At 40.1% G+C, this 22746-nt stretch overlaps 1 protein-coding gene across 7 annotated transcripts in view; it reads right to left on the reverse strand.

Annotated features, from left to right (window-relative positions):
* Positions 1-22746, reverse strand: part of ptprk (protein tyrosine phosphatase receptor type K) — a 603086-nt gene that overhangs the window by 14383 nt on the left and 565957 nt on the right. For all 7 annotated transcript variants that reach the window (XM_072556025.1, XM_072556024.1, XM_072556023.1 and 4 more), the window contains 2 exons: positions 22239-22370; positions 17537-17662 (listed from right to left, as the gene is read on the reverse strand). In XM_072556025.1, coding sequence (XP_072412126.1) covers positions 17537-17662; positions 22239-22370 — 258 coding nt within the window. The remainder of the gene's footprint in view (positions 1-17536; positions 17663-22238; positions 22371-22746) is intronic.

Consider the following 22746-nt stretch of genomic DNA (forward strand, 5'->3'; position numbering starts at 1 on the left):
TTCCTTTCATCTTGGCCATCCAACCAATCCTGACTCTCTTCTGCACTCTCAGCTGGCATCTTACCTGGCTGTCCACTTCTTCCTAACCGGTGCAGAGCCAGCCTCTTTCCCAATGCCTGGCATGCCAGCAACAAATTGAAAGAGAAAACAACACGTACAATGTGGAAAAGATTGCCTGAGGTAAGCCTGAGGATGGGAAGTTTTAAAACCCAACTAAAGATTGCCACAGAAAAGGGAGAAAAATAACTATGGAGGGTAAATGTATATGTAGTGCGAAAATGGACAGAAAGAGCTTTTAAAATATTCTGGAAAGGAATGTATGCGAATTAAGTGAGGTGGTAAAAACTTAGCAGATGGCATATGATGTGAAGAAATGTGAGGGTATTTGCTTTTGTAAGAAAAATAAGAGAAGTTTATTATTTAAATAGTGAAGGATTGCATAAAGCTAAGCACAGTGGGATGTGGGACCCTTTGTGCTTAAATCACAAAAGCTAGCATCCAAGTTTAGGGAGCAGTCGGGAAGTTTGGCTTTATTTCAAAGAGAATGGATTATGAAAACAGGGAAGTTTTGCTAAACCTATAGAACCCAAAGAATAAAGAACTATGAACAGTATAGCGCAGGAGCAGGTCCTTTGCCCCGGTAAGACAGCACTGACACATGATACCATCCTAAACTAAAAACCTTTTGCCTCTATGTGTCTGTAGCCCTGTATTCGCTGCCTATTAATTTATCTGTCAAGATGCTTTGTAAACATTGCTATTTTATCTGCGTCCATCGCCTCCTCTGGCAGCAAATTCCAAGCACTTATCGCCCACTGTGGAAAAAACTTGCCTCTCATATCTTCTTTAACGTTATTAATTCTTTTTTTATTATACAACTATGTACCTCCGTAATCTGGGAAAAAGAACCTGACTATCTATTCTATCCATACCTCTCATAATTTTGCAAAACCTCTATCAGATCACCTCTCATCGTTCAATCTTTAAAGTGAAAACAAACCAAGTATACCCAATCTCACTTCGTAGCCAAGACTCTCCAAACAAGGCAGCTTCCTGGTAAACAATTTCTGTATTGTGTCCAAGGCTTCCACATCCTTCTAGCAGTGGGGCGACAGAACTGAACGCAACATTCCAAGTGTGGCCTAGCTAAAGTTCTATACAGCTGCAACATGACTTGCCAATTTTTATACTGTATGCCTTGACCGATGAAGGCAAGCATGCTTAATGACTTCTTGACCACCTTATCCACTTGTATTTCCACTTTCAGGAAAGTGCGAACTTGTATGCCTTGATCCCTTTGTATATTGATGCTACTAAGGGTTCCGTCTTACTCCCATCTGTATACTTCTCTCCTGATTTAGATATTCCAAAATGCATCACCTCGCATTTGCCTGCATTAAACTGCATCTGCCATTTCTCTGCCCAAGTCTTCAACTTGTCCACACCCTGCTGTATGCTATGGCAGCAATAGTTGGACCACGCCTAAAATTGGTCTCCTTATCTAAGGAAAGATATACAGGCGTTGGAGACATTCCAAACAAGTTTCACAAAGATGATCTTGGATATGGAGAGATTTTCATCTAAAGACATGTTCAGTAGGTTGGGCCTGAACTCAGAGCAGTTTAGAAGAATGACAAGCAACTTTATTGAAACATACAAGATTCTTTGATGGGCTTGATAGGGTAAGTGTAGAGAGGTTGTTGCCATTTGTGGGAGAGTCTAGGACCAGAGGACAATGAATTGGTGGAAAGTATTCCTGCTGGAAGGCTGGAGGGGCTGGGTGGTTAAGCATATTCAAGGATGACAGATTTTTATTTAGAACATAGAACATAGAAGAATACAGCGCAGTACAGGCCCTTCAGCCCTCGATGTTGCGCCGATCAAAGCCCACCTAACCTACACTAACCCACTATCCTCCATATACCTATCCAATGCCCGCTTAAATACCCATAAAGAGGGAGAGTCCACTACTGCTACTGGCAGGGCATTCCATGAACTTACGACTCGCTGAGTGAAGAACCTACCCCTAACATCAGTCCTATATCTACCCCCCCTTAATTTAAAGCTATGCCCCCTTGTAATAGCTGACTCCATACGTGGAAAAAGGTTCTCACTGTCAACCCTATCTAACCCCCTAATCATCTTGTACACCTCTATCAAATCACCCCTAAACCTTCTTTTCTCCAATGAAAACAACCCCAAGTGCCTCAGCCTTTCCTCATAGGATTTTCCTACCATACCAGGCAACATCCTGGTAAACTTCCTCTGCACCTGTTCCAGTGCCTCCACATCCTTCCTATAGTATGGCGACCAAAACTGCACACAATATTCCAGATGCGGCCGCACCAGAGTCTTATACAACTGCAGCATGACCTCAGGACTCCGGAACTCAATTCCTCTACCAATAAAAGCCAGTACGCCATATGCCTTCTTCACTGCACTATTTACCTGGGTGGCAACTTTCAGAGATCTGTGTACATGGACACCAAGATCCCTCTGCTCTTCCACACTACCAAGTAGTCTACCATTAGCACAGTAATCCATCTTTTTATTACTCTTACCAAAGTGAATCACTTCACACTTAGCTACATTGAACTCCATTTGCCACCTTTCTGCCCAGCTCTGCAGCTTCTCTATATCCCGCTGTAACCTGCCATATCCTTCCTCACTGTCTACAACTCCTCCGACTTTCGTATCATCCGCAAACTTGCTCACCCAACCTTCTAACCCTTCCTCCAGGTCATTTATAAAAATGACAAACAGCAATGGTCCCAAAACAGATCCTTGCGGAACACCGCTAGTGACGGCACTCCAAGATGAACCTTTGCCATCAACTACTACCCTCTGTCTTCTTCCAGAGAGCCAATTCCTAATCCAAACCTCCAACTCACCCTCAATGCCATATCTCTGTATTTTCTGCAGTAGCCTACCATGGGGGACCTTATCAAACGCCTTACTAAAATCCATATATACCACATCTACCGCTTTCCCCTCATCTACCTCCTTAGTCACCTTCTCAAAGAATTCAATAAGGTTTGTGAGGCACGACCTGCCCTTCACAAAACCATGCTGACTATCCTTGATCACATCATTCTTATCCAGATGTGCATAAATCCTATCCCTTACAATTCTCTCTAAGACTTTGCCCACAACAGAAGTGAGACTCACTGGCCTATAGTTACTAGGATTATCCCTACTCCCCTTCTTGAACAAGGGAACCACGTTTGCTAGCCTCCAGTCCTCTGGCACTACTCCTGTCGACAAAGAGGACACAAAAATCAAGGCCAATGGCTCTGCAATCTCCTCCCTTGCTTCCCAGAGAATCCTGGGATAAATGCCATCAGGCCCAGGGGACTTATCTATTTTCACCCTTGCCAGAATTTCCAACACCTCTTCTCTACATATCTCAAAGCCATCCATTCTACTTATTCGTGCCTCAGTATTCATATCGACAACAATGTCCTGTTCCTGAGTGAATACTGACGAAAAGTATTCATTCAGCGCCTCCCCAATCTCTTCAGCCTCCACACGCAACTTCCCATTACTATCCTTGATTGGACCTATTCCTTCCCTAGTCATTCTTTTATTCCTAACATACCTATAGAAAGCCTTAGGGTTTTCCCTAATCCTACCAACTAAGCACCTTTCATGTCCCCTCCTTGCTGCTCTTAGCTCTCTCTTCAGGTCCTTCCGGGCTACCTTATAACTCTCAATTGCCCCTATTGAACCTTCACGCCTCATCTTTACAAAGGCCGCCCTCTTCCATTTAACAAGGGATTCCAACTCCTTATTAAACCACGGCTCCCTCACACGACCCTTTCCTCCCTGCCTGATAGGTACGTACTTATCAACGACACTCAATAGTTGCTCCTTGAACAAGTTCCACATATCAATTACGCTCTTGCCTTGGAATCTACTTTTCCAATCCACACATCCTAAGTCATGCCTCAACGCATCATAATTTCCCTGCCCCCAGCTATAACTCTTGCCCTGTAGTACACACTTATCCCTCTCCATCACTAGAGTAAAAATCACCGAATTGTGGTCACTGTCCCCAAAGTGCTCACCTACCCCTAGTTCTAATACCTGGCCTGGTTCGTTACCCAGAACCAAATCCAGTATGGCCTCACCTCTTGTTGGCTTATCTACATATTGTGTCAGGAAACTCTCCTGCACACATTGCACAAACACTGACCCATCTAACGAACTTGAGCTATAGCTTTCCCAATCAATATCAGGAAAGTTAAAGTCTCCCATAACAATCACCCTATTACTGTCACTCTTCTCCTGAATCATCTTCGCAATCCTTTCTTCAACGATTCTAGGACTATTAGGAGGCCTGTAAAAGACTCCTAACTGGGTGACCTCACCTCTCCTATTCCTAACCTCAACCCAAACTACCTCAGATGGCAAATCTTCGTCCATCTTCCTTTCCACCGCTGTAATACTATCTTTGACAAGCAAAGCCACACCCCCCCTCTGACCCTACTAAAACATTTAAACCCTGGAACCTGCAACAGCCAATCCTGTCCCTGATCTAGCCACGTCTCCGTAATAGCCACAACATCGAAGTCCCAGGTACCAACCCACGCTGCGAGTTAGTAAGGGAATCAAGCCTATGGGGAAAATGGAGTCGAGGGTTATTAGATCAGTCATATTCTCATTTAAGGCTAGAGCAGACTTGATGGGGCGAATGGCCCACTTCTGCTCCTACTTGTTCTGGTATCATGATGCCAGAGGGCCAATTTTTGTTAGGCACCTTATGCATTAGATTTACCATGGCAGTTTGTGTTTTCCACTTGTGGTTGAATTTAGGATCAAACCAATATCTAGACCCATCAAGAACTGAAAGAAAAATATTTAAATTCATTTTGTGGTTTTTAAAAATGGTTTTAATTGGATGTGTGTCACTGGAAAAGTCCACATTTGTTATCCATCTATAATTGTTCTTAAATGATTGGATTGCTGAGCTACTTCAGATGGCCATTAAGAGTGAACCACATTAGATTGGTCCAGAGTCACCAAACCAGGAAAGAACAGCCAATTTGCTTGATGAACCATCTAGGTTGTTAAGGCAATCAAGGACAATTTGGTAGTCATCCTAGCTGTGATAAACTTTCAATGCCCGATTTATTATTTGAATTGAAATTCCATCAGCTGCGGTGGTGGGATGTGAACACCTATCTTCAAAGTATTAGCCTAGATGTGAGGATTACTAATCTTGTGACACTAACTCTGCACCACCATCTTTAGATTGTTGATAATCTTACATGGGCTAATCGAACAATAGGTGCAGAATCTAATCAAGAGAATACAATCACCACAAAGCCTGCAACAGTAAAGCGTGGGTGCCGTATTAACATTTTGACTTGATCAGATTAGATTTTCCTATTGCTGGCTGATGATTTTACTTTATGATTATGCTACAGTAGCTGTCAATATTATCATGATAACAATTGGTACTTCTATGATAGTTCTTCCCAATGTTGTAGCAGATGCAATGTATTCACAATTTTATTAAACCAATATTCCCAAATATTAATAAATTCAATCTAGACTATATTGTATTATCTTTAAAAAAAATCTAGACACCCACTAGAGAATGACAGAAGCAATGTAAGACATCATGTTAATGATGAAGGAAGTGAGAACTGTCTTTGCAGCTCACTAATAAGCACATTTTCTGAATTTCTTTTAAAGTATTTCTTAACCTGATGTATGCAAGTTCCAGGTTAGGTGTTACTGACACTAATAAGATGTATAGCAGTGTTAGAATAATTTACACAAGGTGATGAAAAAGGTGTTCGGTATGCTTTCCTTCATTGGTCTGAGCATGGAGCACAGGAGTTGGGACATCATGTTAGGGCTGTACATAACATTGGTGGGACCATTTTGGAATCATGCACACAGCTCTGGTCACCCTACTGTAGGAAGGATGTTGCTAAACTAGGAAATGTACAGAAAAAAATTACATGTTGCCAGGACTGGAAGGTTTGAGTCATAAGGACAGACTGGAATAGGCTAGGATCTTTATTCAAAGAAGAACAAAGAACAAGGAAAATTTACAGCAGAGGAACAGGCCCTTCGGCCCTCCAAGCCTGAGCTGATCCAAATGTACTGTCTAAACCTGTTGCCCAATTCCTAAACATATATATTCCTCTCCTCCCCAACTACTCATGCATCTGTCCAGACGCATCTTAAATGAATCTGTCGTGCCTGCCTCTACCACCTCTGCTGGCAACTCGTTCCAGATGCCCACCACCCTCTGTGTAAAGTACTTGCCACGTGTATCCCCCTTAAACTTTCTACCCCTCACCTTGAAAGCGTGACCTCTCATTATTGAATCCTTCACCCTGGGAAAAAGCTAGTCTCTATCCACCCTGTCTATACCCTTCATGATTTTGTAAACCTCAATCAGGTCCCCCCTCAATCTCCTTTTTTCTAATGAAAATAAACCTAACCCACTCACCCTCTCTTCATAGCTAGCACCTTCCATACCAGGCAACATCCTCGTAAACCTTCTCTGCACCCTCTCCAAAGCGTCCACATCCTTTTGGTAATGTGGCGACTAGAACTGGAGTGTCAGAGGCTGAGGGGTGACCTTACAGAGGTTTATGAAATCATGAGGGGATATAGATAAGATGAATAGCCAAGATTTTTTTACCCCCTAGGGTAGGGTAGCTCAAAACTAGAGGGCATAGGTTTAAGGTGAGAGGGCAAAGATTTGAAAAGGATCTGAAGGATAACTTTTTCCATACAGAGGCTGGTGCATACAGAGGATGGAATGAGCTGCTCGAGGAAATGATGGAGGTGGGTACAACAATTTTTTTAAAAAATAGACAGGTACATGAATAGGAAAGGGTTGGGGGATACAGGCCATACTAAGGCAAATGGGATTACTTCAGTTAAGGATACCAGGTTGGCATGGAAGAGTTGAACTGAAGGATTTGTTACTGTGCTGTATGACTCTTTGACTCTATAAATAAGAAGCTCTTTCCTAACTTTCAAATAATGTTAATTGGGTTGACAAATACTTAAAGAGGAATTCAGAAAACGTGCCTATGAACACAGAAGTCGTTCCTCCCATTTCCATCATCACTGTCTGTTGTCTTACATTGTTTCTGTCATTCTGCTCTGATCTAATCTAACAGCTCATTGTTAGCTCAGACACTATGTGCTTATGAATATAATGATTGCACATGATGGGTAGATGGAATAAAATATCTACTGGATTTCTGAATACTACAATATTTACATCTTGCTTCTTATATAGGGATGCATAAACATTTATGCATCAGATAAACACTCAGCTGGTGGATATTACACCAAGTCACAGGAACTTCACTTCTTATTGCAAAATCCAGAATATGTGGGATTAGGAAAAATGGACCTTGCTATGCCAAATAGAAGGGTCTTCTTTAAAAACGTCTGCTTATTTGAAAGTAAGCAAAATGTTCTCATCCACTTTGGGATAACACATCCATCCTAGGACAAGCCAAAAAGAGACTCGCATGAGAATTCCTAGAAACATGGCATTCCAACCGGAACTCTATCAACAAACACATTGACTTGGACCCCATTTATCACCTTCTGAGAAAAAGAACAGAAATAACATCACCAACCAAAGGAAACCTAAACACATAAGCGGAAAGCAGGTCACTAACACTTGTGCTTCACCGGATGCTTACTGATGATGTCATCTAGTTTGGTGACAAAACATCTGAAAACGAACCTTCCATCTCAGCGAGAAAACTTATGTTCCTGTTCTCATCCAAGCTAAACTAAGAGTTTTAAAATAATTTGTTTTGGTCTAAACATTGTACTTAACATAATGAAGTATTCATGGGTTGCAAAAATATTACTATGATTTTCTTTTCCCAAGACTTTCTTCCAGGGCACTACTCATTGGCAAGACTAAAATTTTAAGTGTTTTAGAAGAATAGGTCAGGTCCCAATAACCTTCACAATAATTAAATCTTTCAATGTATCATTTTCTTCACTACTTACATTGGAGGAAATTTTAACTGAGTACAGGGCTGGACAAACGCCAAATATAGCCATTATCAGCAGTGTTAGGGCTTACATGATTTTAACATTCAGGCTGAATCAGCACATGCTGGGTCAGATATCAATCCAAAATGGTAACAGGAAGTAACTGAGAGAGACCAGAAAGCCATCAGTCTGCACCAAAGCCAAGTTAGTCACGAAGCCCAGAGCACAGGAGGTTGAAACTTTCCTGTTTGTGCATCTTCTCGTCCTACCCTCTCACTGTTTTCTTCTGCAGAGCTATTATGCTTCCTGACATTCGTCTAAGATAAAATTGCACTTGGGGCCAAAAAAAATCATAAGACCCCAAATTATATATTTAAAGAAGCAAGCTTCAGAAAGGTGCACCTGCTTCCTACTTCTAACAGCAGGTTTAAATCATAAACAGTAGAAAAATTGTGCGTTAGTTTTCCAATCTAGTTAGTTTGACACATATTGCTTTACTAAAAATCAAATACAATCAAATGGAATGAAGAAAGCTCCTTGACATTTGATAATTTTACAAGCATAACTTCTCAAATAGCAAATTGAAATTACTTATCATTTCATTACATTTGTAAGTGATTCTCACTTTCGGGGTGAAGTAGGCAAAACTGCTAATGTCCCTTCTAATGTAACAATCATGAAGTCACTTAGTCAATTTCAAATAGATGCTTTTTTTAGGAAAGCTGAAAATTTATAACTTGACACACGTCAAGGATTTATTTAGCATGCATACCAGGCTCCAAGCCATATATGTCTTTGAAATTAGCCTTTTAGGCACTTTGAGCTGGACAATGGTAATTTATCCAAATTAATTTCACGTCAATTTATAAAGTGGCTTTGGATTACTAATTTCAATTAGGGGAAGAAACTACTCATAGTCTATTTTCTAATCACAGTGAACAATTCCCTTGCTGGATATAGCTTACGTGTCTCATAAGTAATGGTTTAGGTCACAGAGTTTATAAGGTAATATTGAGCTGTGTGGAATAACTGTTCACTGGATTGCACGAAATACAAAATTTCAATAGCGGACAATTGAATATCTGGTGTAATCAGTTAACAGGAATCACCATGTGATTTACTGTTTATGAAACTGTAATCACCAGTACTTTATTAAAGTATATTTACTATAAAAGTATAACCCATAAAGGGGCAACAGTCAATCCTTTTGGGGAGTTGGTGGCACAATGCTAAAATCACTGGATTAGTAATCCAGAGGCCCAGGCTAAATGTTCTGGGGACGTGGGCATGAATCCCATCACAACAGATAGTGACATTTGAACTGAACAAAAAAAAACAAAATTCAAAGATTATCTAAGGACAATCATTATAGATTGCCCTAAAAACTCATCATGTTAGCAAATGTCCATTAGGGAAAGAAACATCAATTACCTCGTCTAGTCTGCATGGTCATTTCAAACTCACAGAAATGTGGTTGACTCTGTAAACTGCTCTCAAATTACTTAGCAATCCAGTTATTTCAAAATGTTGAAAGCTTAAAGTGAGGCATGAAACTGGATAGACTATTTGTCATCAACATAGGCATTTCAAAAGACAACTGCAAAGTCCTCCTATGTAACATCTGGGGGTTTGTGCTGAAATTGGAAGAACCTGCCTCACTGAGAAGCCAAGCAACAGCCAGACAGCATCTTATTGAATGGGATTATACTTTTTGTATACACAGATAACATCACAGACACTTTTGTCACTGCCCCTAAATATATGCTGTTCGACTAGCAGGACAGACTGATCACATGTGGCAGCAATGTAGCATACAGTTGGGAAGAAGACGCGTCTCAATTTGAGCTCCATGATGTCTCATAGCATCAAATGTCAGGTCAAACATGTTCATTGAGTCATAGTTATAGAGATGTACAGCTTGGAAACAGACCCTTCGTTCTAACCCGTCCATGCCGACCAGGTATCCCAACCCAATCAACTCCCACCTGCCAGCACCTGGCCCATTTCCCTCCAAACTCTTCCTTTTCATACACCCATCCAGATGCCTTTTAAATGTTGCAATTCTACTAGCCTCCACCACTTCCTCCAGCAACTCATTCCATTCACGCACCACCCTCTGCGTGAAAAAGTTCCCCTTAGGTCTCTTTTATATCTTTGCCCGCTCAACCTAAGCTTATGCCCTCCAGTTCTAGATTGCCCCACCCCAAGGAAAAGTCCTTGCCTATTTATCCCCGCATGATTTCATAAACCTCTATGAGGTCACCCCTCAGCCTCCAACGCTCTAGGGAAAACAGCCATAGCCTATTCAACCTCTCCCTATAGCTCAAATACTCCAACCCTGGCAACATCCTTGTAGTTCTTTTCTGGACCCTTTCATGTTTCACAACATCCTTCCAATAGGAAGGAGACCAGAACTACACACAATATTACATAAGTGGCCTAACCAATGTCCTTTAGGCTGCAACACAACCTCCCAACTCCAATACTCTGACCAGCAAAGGAAAACATACTAAACGCCTTCTTCATTATCCTATCTACCTGTAACTCTACTTTCAAGGAGCTATGAATCTGCACTCCAAGGTCTCTTTATTCAGCAACACTCCCTAGCACCTTACCATTAAGTGTATAATCCTGCTAAGATTTGCTTTCGCAAAATGCAGAACCTCACATTTATCTAAATTAAACTCCAACTGCCACTTCTCAGCCCACTGGTCCATCTGATCAAGATCCATTGTAATCTGAGGTAACCTTCTTCGCTGTCCACCACACCTCCAAACTTACTAACTATACATCCTATGCTCACGTCCAAATCATTTATATAAATGATGAAAAATAGTGGACCCAGCACCGATCCTTGTGGCACCCCTTGTGGCCTCCAGTCTGAAAAACAATCCTCCACCACAACTCTGTCTTCTACCTTTGAGCCAGTTCTGAATCCAAATGGCTAGTTCTCCCTGCATTCCATGAGATATAACCTTGCTAACCAATTGCCCATGTAGAATCTTGTCAAACGCCTTACTAAAGTCCATAAAGATCACATGTAATGCCCTGCCCTCATCAATCTTCTTTGGTTACTTCTTCAAAAACTCAATCAAGTTGAGACATGATTTCCCATGCACAAAGCCATGCTGACTGTCACTAATCAGTCCTTGCCTTTCCAAATACATGTACATCCTGTCCCTCAGGATTCCCTCCAAAAACTTGCCCACTACAACCTCAGGCTCACCAGGCTTTAGTTCCCTGGCTTGTCCTTACCAACTTTCTTAAATAGTGGCACCACGTTAGCCAACCTCCAGTCTTCCGACACCTCACCTGTGACTATCAATGATACAAATATCTCAGCAAGAGGCCCAGCAATCACTTCCCTAGCTTCCCACAGAGTTCGAGAGTATATCTGATCAGGTCCTGGGGATCTTTTCACTTTTATGCATTTCAATACATCCAGCACTTCCTCCTCTGTAATATGGACATTTTTCAAGATGTCATCATCTATTTCCCTACATTATATATCTTCCATGTCCTTTTCCACAGTAAACACTGATGCAAAATACTCATTTAGTATCTCCCCCATCTTCTGTGGCTCCACACAAAGGCTGCCTTGCTGATCTTTGAAGGGCCCTATCCTCTCTATAGTTACCCTTTTGTCCTTATGTATTTATAAAAACCCTTTGGATTATCCTTACCCTATCTGCCAAATCTATCTTATGTCCCCTTTTTTGCCCTCATGATTTCCCTCTTAAGTATACTCCTGCTGCCTTTATACTCTTCTAAGGATTTGCTCGATCTATCCTGTCTCTACCTGACATATGCTTCCCTCCTTTTCTTAATCAAACCTTCAACCTCATGCTGATTACTGCCTACTGACTTTCTCTGATGAATCAGTTCTTGACTACACTGAACATCCCTTGGAGGACATACCAAGGGTGGCAAGGATACAAATGCAATCTGGATAGGGGACTTCAATATGCATCACTAAGAGTAGCTTGGTTGCACCATTACTGACCAAGTTGGCTGAATCCTGAGGGATAAAGCTGATAGGACAGAGAAAATAAGTGCAGGAGTACACTCTTCGCCCCCTCAAAACTGCAGTACCACTCAATATGATGATCGTATAATTGCAATGTCCCATTCCCGCTTTCTCTCTATACTCCTTTAGCCACAATGGCCATGTCCAGCTCCCTCTGGAATATATAGAATGAACTGACCCCAACAGCTTTCTGTTGTAGAGAATTCCACAGGTTCATAATTCTCTGAGTGAAGAAACTCTTCCTCATTGCAGTCCTTACTTCTTATTCTTAGACTGTGACCCTTAGTTCTGGATTTCCCCAACATCGGGAACATTCTCCTCACATCTCGCCTGTGCAGTCCCATCAGGATTTTGATATGTCTCTATGAGGTCTGCTCTCATTCTTCTGAATTCCAAGTAGTACAAGTCCAGTCGATCCACACAGACTGAGTCAGGCTGTGAAAAAGGGGTAAAGTCTGCTTGATCTCAGCATCACTACCAAATCTAGGACATATCTGTCTGTACGTGTCCGTGATATTATCAGGAGACGTGACCACAGCAGAGTCAATGTGGAGATACTGAACTGCCACTTGCAATCAGGAGATATCGGATGGTCATATCTGACTTCTGAAATTTATTCTCCATCCAAAGTCTGCTGCTTTAAGTGGAGTAAAAACTTACAGAAACTGTAGTCCCATGGCAATTGTCCTATTGTAAGTTTCATGCAAACCCTCTTTTGCCGCTGAAATTTCCCAATTAGCCAAACCACTTTCTCTCATTTGAATGTCTAAACAGTACACCATACAATACACGTCATTCAACTGTATAGTGTGGCTTTAAACTGCAATCAAATAATCAGTAACTCCACCACTGCCCGGGGAAAAAACAACAAGCTATTGCCTGGATCATATCTTTATGTACATTTTAAAATCATCTTCACTTCTTTGTGATGTCATTACTTGGGCACTGAGTTCACTTAAAACAACCTGAAAAGGAGCCTCTCTGACCCAACGTTACTGCATTGTATTTTTTTTCTTCCGCACATTCTTTTTAAAAACTGGCTTGCAATCAATATTTATCATTCTCAAGTGGAAATTCAAGTGTTGGTAATCTGGAAAAATGCCTTCACTTAATGGTCTGTGTGCTATATCTATCTTGTCAAAATATAAATAGCACTGTGCTTTTGCTGTATTTTCTGTGTTTTACTTCAGACTTCCAGCATCTGGATTTTGCCTGTGAAAAGTTCTATGGAAGCTGACTTGTGGTTTAGGACTTGCATAATCAATAAAGAGTGATTGTATCTGTCAAAAATCATGCATCCCAATAGCTCTCATGTATCAATGGTTTATTTTCTTTTTCTTGTCTCTCTATTCCATTGAGACTGCTACCTTTTATACTGTCACGTTTCATACAAGAATAACTTATTCATCCTCCGCTTCAGAGTAAAAACAATATTTCAAGTCCAACTCTTCAGCTCCTCAGCATGCTGCCTTGACTTGCCATTCTGATCTAAAACAGTTTTAGCCTCAAAATTATTCTTGCTATACCAATTTATCAAACCAATGGTTGTACCTTTTTTATTGAAAAAAATTGTATAGGATGTTTCTCACTTTTTAAAAAAATTCAATACAAGTTTTTTTGTTCACTTTCTTTCCTCTTATCTTCAATGGAGCAATTTGTAAAACAGATTAGCGCCACAGAGGAGTCATAAAATTTATAGAATAACTGAAGATTGTTAATTACCATTGTATTTTATATTTGATTAACAAATTATAGCTCAATTGTGTCAATTAAACATTTTTAATTTAGCTTTACAAAATTAATTAGCAACAAGAATGTATTAAAGTAAATTACAGGACTTCTAAAATGACTTTAAGACACTCTCTTTTCAGCAGCATTGCCAGCTTCGTTTATATGTGTGTTATTTTTTCACAGATGCTTTACGTTAGATTACTACAGACTATAAAGATGTTGTGGCCTTCAATTTGAATATATTCATTTACAAAAACTGATCAGACTGCAGTCTAAATCCAGGACTAAATTCCAAACAGAATAGGTTTCAAGCATGCATTTTAGTTCTACGATTTCCCTGGTTCAACAACATAGGATTGCACCAATTTGCTGAGCACTTCAGTCAAGCAAAATGTATATGTTTGATCAGAGTTAGTAACATAATCGAATTAATTCTCTGCATTCAAATGAGTGAATCATAAATGATAAAACAAATCAACTGGATCTCATTCATTAAGAAATAAATTATAAAATTGAATCCATTCAGCTAAATATGAAGAAATTAATTTGTTTGATTGTGTTAAGCAAATTTGATCCATCTGGCTAAAATGATGAAGGGCTTATGCCCGAAACGTTGTTTCTCCGGCTCTTCTGATGCTGCCTGACCTGTTGTGCTTTTCCAGCACCACACTCTCGACTCTGATCTCCAGCATCTGCAGTACTCACTTTCTCCTAAAATAACTGCCCCTAATCTCGCCCAATTCTTGAGATTAACCTGCAATATTACACTTACTGAGGAACAGATATTCTAATTAATTCAATGTGTGAATTGAATTTCACACAAAGCAAGAGTACATGAAAACTGTTCATCTTCAATTAACTCAAGGTGTGTCCAGCACAATGAGGGATGAACTATAAATACAAATTTGTCATGGCCACCTATACATTCATATCATTTAAGAAAAATACAACTAATTGAAGTGCTGGGTTATGGACAGACAGAGAAGAACTGGCAGCAGAAACAAACCGTACCCATGACTGAATGTTGAACAGAAAAGGTTTCCGAAGGGACTTGAATGCAGCAGAGGAGGCTGAGTCCCAGACATTAAATAATTCCACAGCAAAGTATTGCAAGGTTGAAACTCTTCCAGGTAAGAAAATGGGGGAAAAAAACATGGAAAGGAAGGCATTGAGAAGCAACCAAAACAAATACTAATTACTGTAAAAAGTTCAAATGTGTAAAATATTTTGTGACACTGGAGTTTATGTCTCTGCCAAAATTTCATGTTTCGCTCATCACATAGCTCACACAATCAGGCATTTTCATGGCAGAAAACTGATGTACAATTGGAAAAGTAATGTGTTCCCTGGCAGTGTTGAGAGATAGAATTGAACTAACATTATGTGTCAGTTTCTTACCTTCTCAAACTTAAAACAGTGTTTCATACATAAATTTCAGCTGGCCCAACTAATTCACATAGAAATGAAAAAGTGTTGGAAAACACAGTCAGTTATGACAGTCATTTTATGTTTCTACATCTTTTTACAAGACAATACAAAAAAAATTTGAACATTTGACATATCTCCAAATTTAGTGCTGACCAACTAAAAGAACAGACTATATAACCAATTCTACCAAGGTTACTCGACAGGTATCAGAAAATAAATAAGATTGACAATGGGTGACTGACCTCTAAAATACCCTTCTTCCATATGGGGCAATTTCAGAATCAGGGACAGTGTTACCTTGGACATAGAAACCCTACAGTGCAGAAAGAGGCCATTTGGCCCTTAGAGTCTGCACCAACCCTCTGAAGACCCAGCATCCCGCTATCCCCATAAGCTCATATTTAGCATGGATAATCCACCCAACCTGCACAATTCTGCAAACTCCAGTATGATGGTTGCCCAAGGCTGGAATCAAATCAGAGTCCTTGGCACTGTGAGGCAGCAGTGCTAGCTACTAGGCCACCCACAATGGATATGAATTAATATTAAGTGGATACTGGAGAAGCAAAACTGCATGTTACCAGTACAAAAATTTGATATTTTGTATACTGCACTATTCCATAAATTATAACTGGCATACTCTTATACAATCAAGCTCACTTAAAATATTAAATTATACGTATTGACCTAGAATTGTGGCTACAGTTTATATTAAAAATTGTGATTGATCTGTAAAGTAAAATGTTCACATCTGTTCCATGTGAATTATTGAAGTTATTGATGTGGTGTATATGTAGATTGAAAAACCCATGTGACAATATTTCAGAAGAATTACCTGCAGAGAAGTTAATTGTTCTATAAATAATTTACAGGTTAAATTCATAAAGTGACAGAGTTGGGTGGGTGATTCTAACTTATTCTAAATGCACAACTTATTTAATGATTATACCTTCCGTTTAACCTAGTGCTACTCTAGGAGCCAAAGTAAAATAATTTTGTAACAAAAAGAAATGGAACAACCATGTGAAAACAAGACAATAGAATCTCACCAAATCATTCAGCAGTGCATCATCATCATGTTTGGAAATTGCCAGATGATTTATAGATAAACACATTTAAAAAGTGGGTGTTCAATTGAATGAGGCCAAATAGCATTATTAGTTGTAAGTTGTCACTTTATCAATAACTGTTACCACCCAAATGAATACAAAGATGGTACAAAATGTAAACTTAAATTGAGGATTTATTTTATTTTAGGAATGAGTATACTCTGATGATTGCACAATGTTCAACAAAATTTGCAATCCTCAGGTACTGAAGCAGTCTATGTACAAACATGACAAGAACTGGACAATGTTCAGGTTCGAGCTGGTAACTGGTAAGTAACATTCACATCACACAAATGTCAGACAATGAAAGTTCCAACGTGAGAAAATTTAATGACTGTCCCTTCACCTTGCCATCCCTAGATCCTCCACAATCAACATCCCGGGGGTTACCATTGACCATAAAATGAATTTAACATGCCATATAAATACTGAAGCTACACCAGCTGGTCAAAAGCTAGATAAATCCTGTAATGAGTAACTCATAAACGGAATTCTCCAAAGCCTGACCACACCAAAGCACAGTTCAAGAATGCGATGGAATACTTCCTACTTACCTGGTTGAGTTAAACTCCAACATCAGTTAAGAAGCTTGACACCATCCAGGACAAAGCAGCTGCTTGATTGGAACCAAATTCACACACATTTGTATGCACAATCCAGAAAATGCACTGCAGAAATTCACCAAAGCTCCATGATCACTCCTATCTCAGAGGACAAGGAGCAGACAATTGGCAAACCATCACTTAAACATTCCCCTAAAAGTCACTTAACCTTGTGGCTTGGAAATATATCACCATTCCTTTGGGGTCGCTGGGTCAAAATCCTGGAACTCTGTCCTTAACAGGATTCTGGATGTAAATACAGCAAATGGACTACAGTGGTTCAAGAGGGTAGCTCAATACCACCGAAAGGGCAGCTAGAGAGGACAATAAGTGCTAACCCAACTAATGAAGTCAACAGCTCATGAATGAATAAATAAAAAATTATACTCCTGCATTGCATCTTCTTTTCTTCAAATAAGTTTCCGGGTCATGTGCTAGGCTTTTCATGGTATAAGCAAACGTTTTCAAATCATTATTGTATCAGTTAAACAGGCTGCACACTTTTGTTTTGAAGTTTTGAAATATTGGAAAGGAAGATGAGAATATTATTAGCTTGAACAAATGGAAACTTTGAGTATAATAAAAATTACAAAAGTACTTTCTTATCCATGGTTCCTGTGATAGAAATACGTGCCATTTACACTTACCCTGGTAAGATTGCATATCCTGAAGATTCGACTTACTAAATCACAGTCCATTGAACAAGAAATACATTCAACTTGAATTGGCCCGTATCGAAGTGTCCCCTCTTCTGGCCAGTACTGTGGGCATCCCTAATATACAAAAACAAATTTGTACTTCAGGTTACATGAGCCACAAAGCAACAAATCCATACAATGATTAAAATAGCTATGAACCCTGGGTCTGCTGAACTACTTGTCAGCTTAATTATATGTCATGGGAAAGGATTCACCAATGTTATTTCAGGTCAAACTGCAATTATGAGGTAGCTGTACTGAATGTTTCAGCATATAAAACACCAAATTATTTTCTACATTTTATAAAACACATGCATCTGTACAAAGTGTTGATTCCTCGAACAATTCTGCACAAAATTGCAGTTGAGGATTTATTGAGAGAAAAGCCATACAAAACTCACACGATGAGCCAATCACCACCAGGAATGGGACAGCCTCCATAAATGGATAACTAAGTAGCAGGAACACATCTGCCATAAAAATATCAGTAAACATCACACAAAAAAGCCTAACCAACATTGTTATTACCATCACTGTCCTCTACCATCACCATAAATAGGTCACCAACGATCACTTTTCTAACATTAGAGAGCTATTACCAGTCAAGCACAAAGCTAACAGTCAAACACACCACTGTATCATACAGGCATTATATTAGACACCACATAATCATTAGGTGCGTCTTGTCTTACTGCCAGCACAGCACTTCTCAGCTGATATCAGTATTCCCCCATGTTGAACACCAATGGAAGATGCACTGAAATTGGGTACTGCATCCTTGGTGGGCACACCAATGTCCATCACCATGACTGCGTTGGTAGCACTAAAACTGACTCTACTGGTCTGAAAGAATATGGATTCGGACTGCAGCAGATGCCGAGGCAATCACTAAAAAGGAAAAACCTGCTTCACCAATCCAGCTGATACTGATCTATCTCCAATGACATGCCTGTAAGTTTGACCATGCCACAAGTCCTTGTGGAGATGAAAGTGCAACTTCACGTTGAGGAGTCATTCTATCCTGTCACAGTGCACTGTCATTGTGTTACATGAGATAGATTTTGAACAGATGCGCCAACTCAAGACATAGAAAATAAGAACAGAAGTAGGCCATTTGGTCCTTCAAGCCTGTTCCACCATTCAAACACACCACTGATCATCAAAATATGTATTCTTTTCACTCTTTCTCCCTGTATCCTTTGATCCCTTTAGCCCTAAGAATAATACCAAAATTTTTTGACATAAATGAACATTCTGGTGTGAACAACTTTCTGTGGCAGAGAATTCCATAGGTTCACCACTCTGAGTGAAGAAATTTCTCTTCATCGCAGTCTTAAATGGCCTCCCTTGTATTGTTAGGCTGTGATCCCTGGTTCTGGCCTCCCCAGTCAGAGAACATCTTTCCTGTGTTTACCCTCTCCGATCCTGTTAGAATTTTATAATGAAAACTGTGCATCGTGAGACAATATGGGCTATCAGCAGTACTTGGACTGTATTCAACCACAAACTAACCTTATTGCCCAGCAGATCCTCCCCTTTACCATTACTCATCATGGAGAGCATGTCAGGAACAGCACCAGGCATACCTTAACATAAGGTATGAACCTGCCAAAGCTGCAACTCAGGAATACTTGCATGCCAAACAGTGGAAGCAACCCATGATATACAGAACTAGGTCATCCCACAATTAACAGATCAGACCAAAGTTCTGTATTATTAATGCAAACAATCATCATTGGTGGTGGGAAATTAAATATTAACCAAACAAAAAGGCTCCACAAATATTGCCATCCTCAATAATGAGGAGCCCAGCACACTAGTGCAAAAGGCAGGTTGAAGCATTTGCAACCATGTTCAGTTAGAAGTGCCAAGTGGCCTCCTTCAGGGAACCCAGTATCATTGATGCTAATTTTCTGCCAATCCCTTCAGATGATAGTGGGAAAGGACTGAAGGCACTGGATAATGCAAATAATTACAGGCCCTGACAACAATCTGGCAACAGTACTTAAGACCTGTCATTGGGAACCTGCTGCACAACCAACCAAATTGTTCAAGTACTAGCATCTAGCTAGCAACGTGCAAAATTGTGAAGATCAGTCAGAGACTTGGAATTCTGCACCAAGTAGCTCACCTATCTCCCCAATGCCTGTATCAGGAGTGTGATGAAATATTCCTGACTTGCTTTAATCAGTGCAATTCCAACAACACCCAAGCAGTTTGACATCATCAAGGACAAAGCAGCCTCCTTTAGTTAGCACCACAACCATCACCTTCAAGATCACTGCAGTAGTGTGTGCACCATCTTCAAGGTACACTGCAAAAACTCACCAACACTCCTTCCTCAGCATTTGCCGAATCCTTAAAGGTCTGTATCACCAAGAAAGTTAAGGACAGTAGATACCTGGGAACAAACAAATCTCCAAGTTTCCCTCCAAGCCATTAATGGGCTCCCAACATCCTTGAAAACTCCACTCCATCGCAATGTGGAGTAATACAGCTAAAGGATTGGAGTGGGTCAAGTAGGCAGCTTATCAAGGGTAGTTAGAGATGGAAAATAGATACTGGGTTTGACACTGGTGTCCACATCATGTAAAGTAATTTTTACAAAGCTTACCTGGTTAAATCAAATGAACATTATGGAACAGGAGCAAGGCAGAGTGACTTTCCACCTGACTCTCAATGTATTTCTCCAATTTTTACTAAGTTAAACCTATGAATTTAATGGAACAGTCACCAGTTCACTGGATGGGTCTAACATCTAGGCCAAACTGTAGTAATAAGAGAACTAAATTCAGCCCTTCCCAATTACTCACCAGAGGGCATGTTGAACCAATTCACCAGGCTTACATCCAGCACCTCAATACCCACAATAACTAGATCATGGAAAACCTATCATTCCCAAATTCTTTTCATCATTGTCAAATGTCAGATGTGGTTCAAGCGCTGGCCACTTTCTTGGCAATAAAAGGTCACCAATAAATGCTGCTTCGCCAGGGTCAACTTGGTTACAACTACTCATTAATGTTCCTCCCTCCCCTCATCTTCTAAATCCTCCTGTGCTTCCCTCCCCACATTTTTCTTTCTTGTCACAATCCCCCGTTCCCTCTTTTTTTCCCACACAGAACACCATTCTCCCTCCCTACAAACACCCACCTGTCCTCCCACCAGCTCGTATTCTCCCTTCCCTTCACATCCTCCAACTCTCATTCCTATCACGTATTGTCCCATCCGACCTCACCTCCTCTCCTAGCTGTCCACCTCTTTCACTGTCCATTTCCCCCCTTCATCTTACACACAAACCTGCTTACCCTCTCTTCTCATACGCTCCCATTGTCCCTCCCCTCATACTCCTTCTATTCCCCACTGATCTCACATCCAAAACTGGCTTGCCCTTCCTTTTTTATTCCCCCTACCAATCACCCCTCACACACAGATCCCATGTTCCTCCCACCTCTCCTATCCCTCACCATCTATCTCCTCACTTGCATACTCCCTCACATCTCACATATGACATCTTAGAAAGTGCATTGCTCCTGAGTTGTGAATACTTTAACCCAATGCTGGCTGATTCATCCAAATGCTTGCCAAGTTGGTCAGATTTTAGAATGAATCAACTAGATGATCAGGTTCACTACATAATTGTGAATGCCACTGCTGGAAAAACAAATATAGGCTGTTGGAAAGAGACCAAAATGAATAAAAATACTCCAAAGACAAACAAATTCATGCTAAGCTAGCAAATTTGTGTAAATGCTTTGAAGATAATTTGATCCTGAGCAGGGACCACATGAATCCACTTATTCTGAAACATGCAAATAAAGTACAATGGGCAATATGGTGGCATTTTAGAAGTTTGTCTCAAAAATTAAATTTAAAAAAAATTCTGGTTATGAGCATGCTAAAACATAATACATTTTGAATATTCAATCAACATTTGAATCATAGAATCCCTACAGTGTGGAAACAAACCATTTGGCCCAACAAGTCCACACTGATCCTCTGAAGAGTAACCCACCCAGACACATTCTCCCATCCTATTATCCTAAATTTAACTCTGACTAATGCACCTAATGCACACATCCCTGAACACTACGGGCAATTTAGCACAGCCAATTCAACTAACCTGCACATCTTTGGATTGTGGGAGGAAACCCATGCAGACATGTGGAGAATGTGCAAACTCCACACAGACAGTCACCCAACTTTGGAATCGAACCCTGGTCCCTGGCACTGTGAGGCAGCAGTGCTAACCACCGAGCCACCGTGCATGGATCAGTGAATGATTTTTGATGGTGTATTCAAGTAAAATCTTATTGAAATGTGGCAAAAAAACCTCCTCAGACTGGCTATCAATAAAATGCAAAACACCCCAAGTGCACCAGAAATCTTTTTAAGTTGATTGACCAAATACAAAAAAAAATAGAAATAGGAACAGAACTTAAAAGCTCTAATTTTATATGAAGAGTCAATACTACAAAGTAATATAACTGGAGCATTTTAAAAATTATTTTATCAACAGCAATAATCAGTCTGTCCACTTATGTGGCTAAGATGATTAAATCACACAAGAGAATTGTTTCAGTAAGCAAAAACTTTAAAATCGTTCAAACTTTGGAATATTTTCCCACAGTTTTAAGGTCACTATAACTACCTGCACAAGGTCCAATTCATTGAGCATGACTATGGAAGTGCAGCCATAGTCATACACTAGCCTCCAGAAGTCTTTGACTGTGTTTGGCAATGGATGCTGGGTGACGATGAAGGCAGCTGGCTGTCTGTAACTCTGCAAGGAAATGAAAAACAAAAACTTACATTACACACAGAGAAAGGAGCATTTTGTTAAAGTTATAGCTAGCAAGCAAAACTTAGTTAACTACAATTTGAGGGTAGGTTCAATCGATTTTTGAACTGTGAAATTAAGGGCAGTTAAGGAAATCACTCAAATGTTTCACTCTATGTTTTAGTTCCAAGTATATGCATAAACAGTTTTCCATTGGTGTGACATTGCATCAAGCAAACATGTACCTTTGAGAGAGTCAAGCAATGACATCAGTTTGGCATCATGCCGTCTGATACTTTTGCATAAAAGCATCAGCTCTGTCTTGACTAGCTACTGCTGTACACGGTAATCATCAGGAAAAGTTAATTAGCCAGCCAGC

Source organism: Chiloscyllium punctatum, chromosome 3, assembly GCF_047496795.1.
Source record: "Chiloscyllium punctatum isolate Juve2018m chromosome 3, sChiPun1.3, whole genome shotgun sequence".
NCBI lineage: Eukaryota > Metazoa > Chordata > Chondrichthyes > Orectolobiformes > Hemiscylliidae > Chiloscyllium > Chiloscyllium punctatum.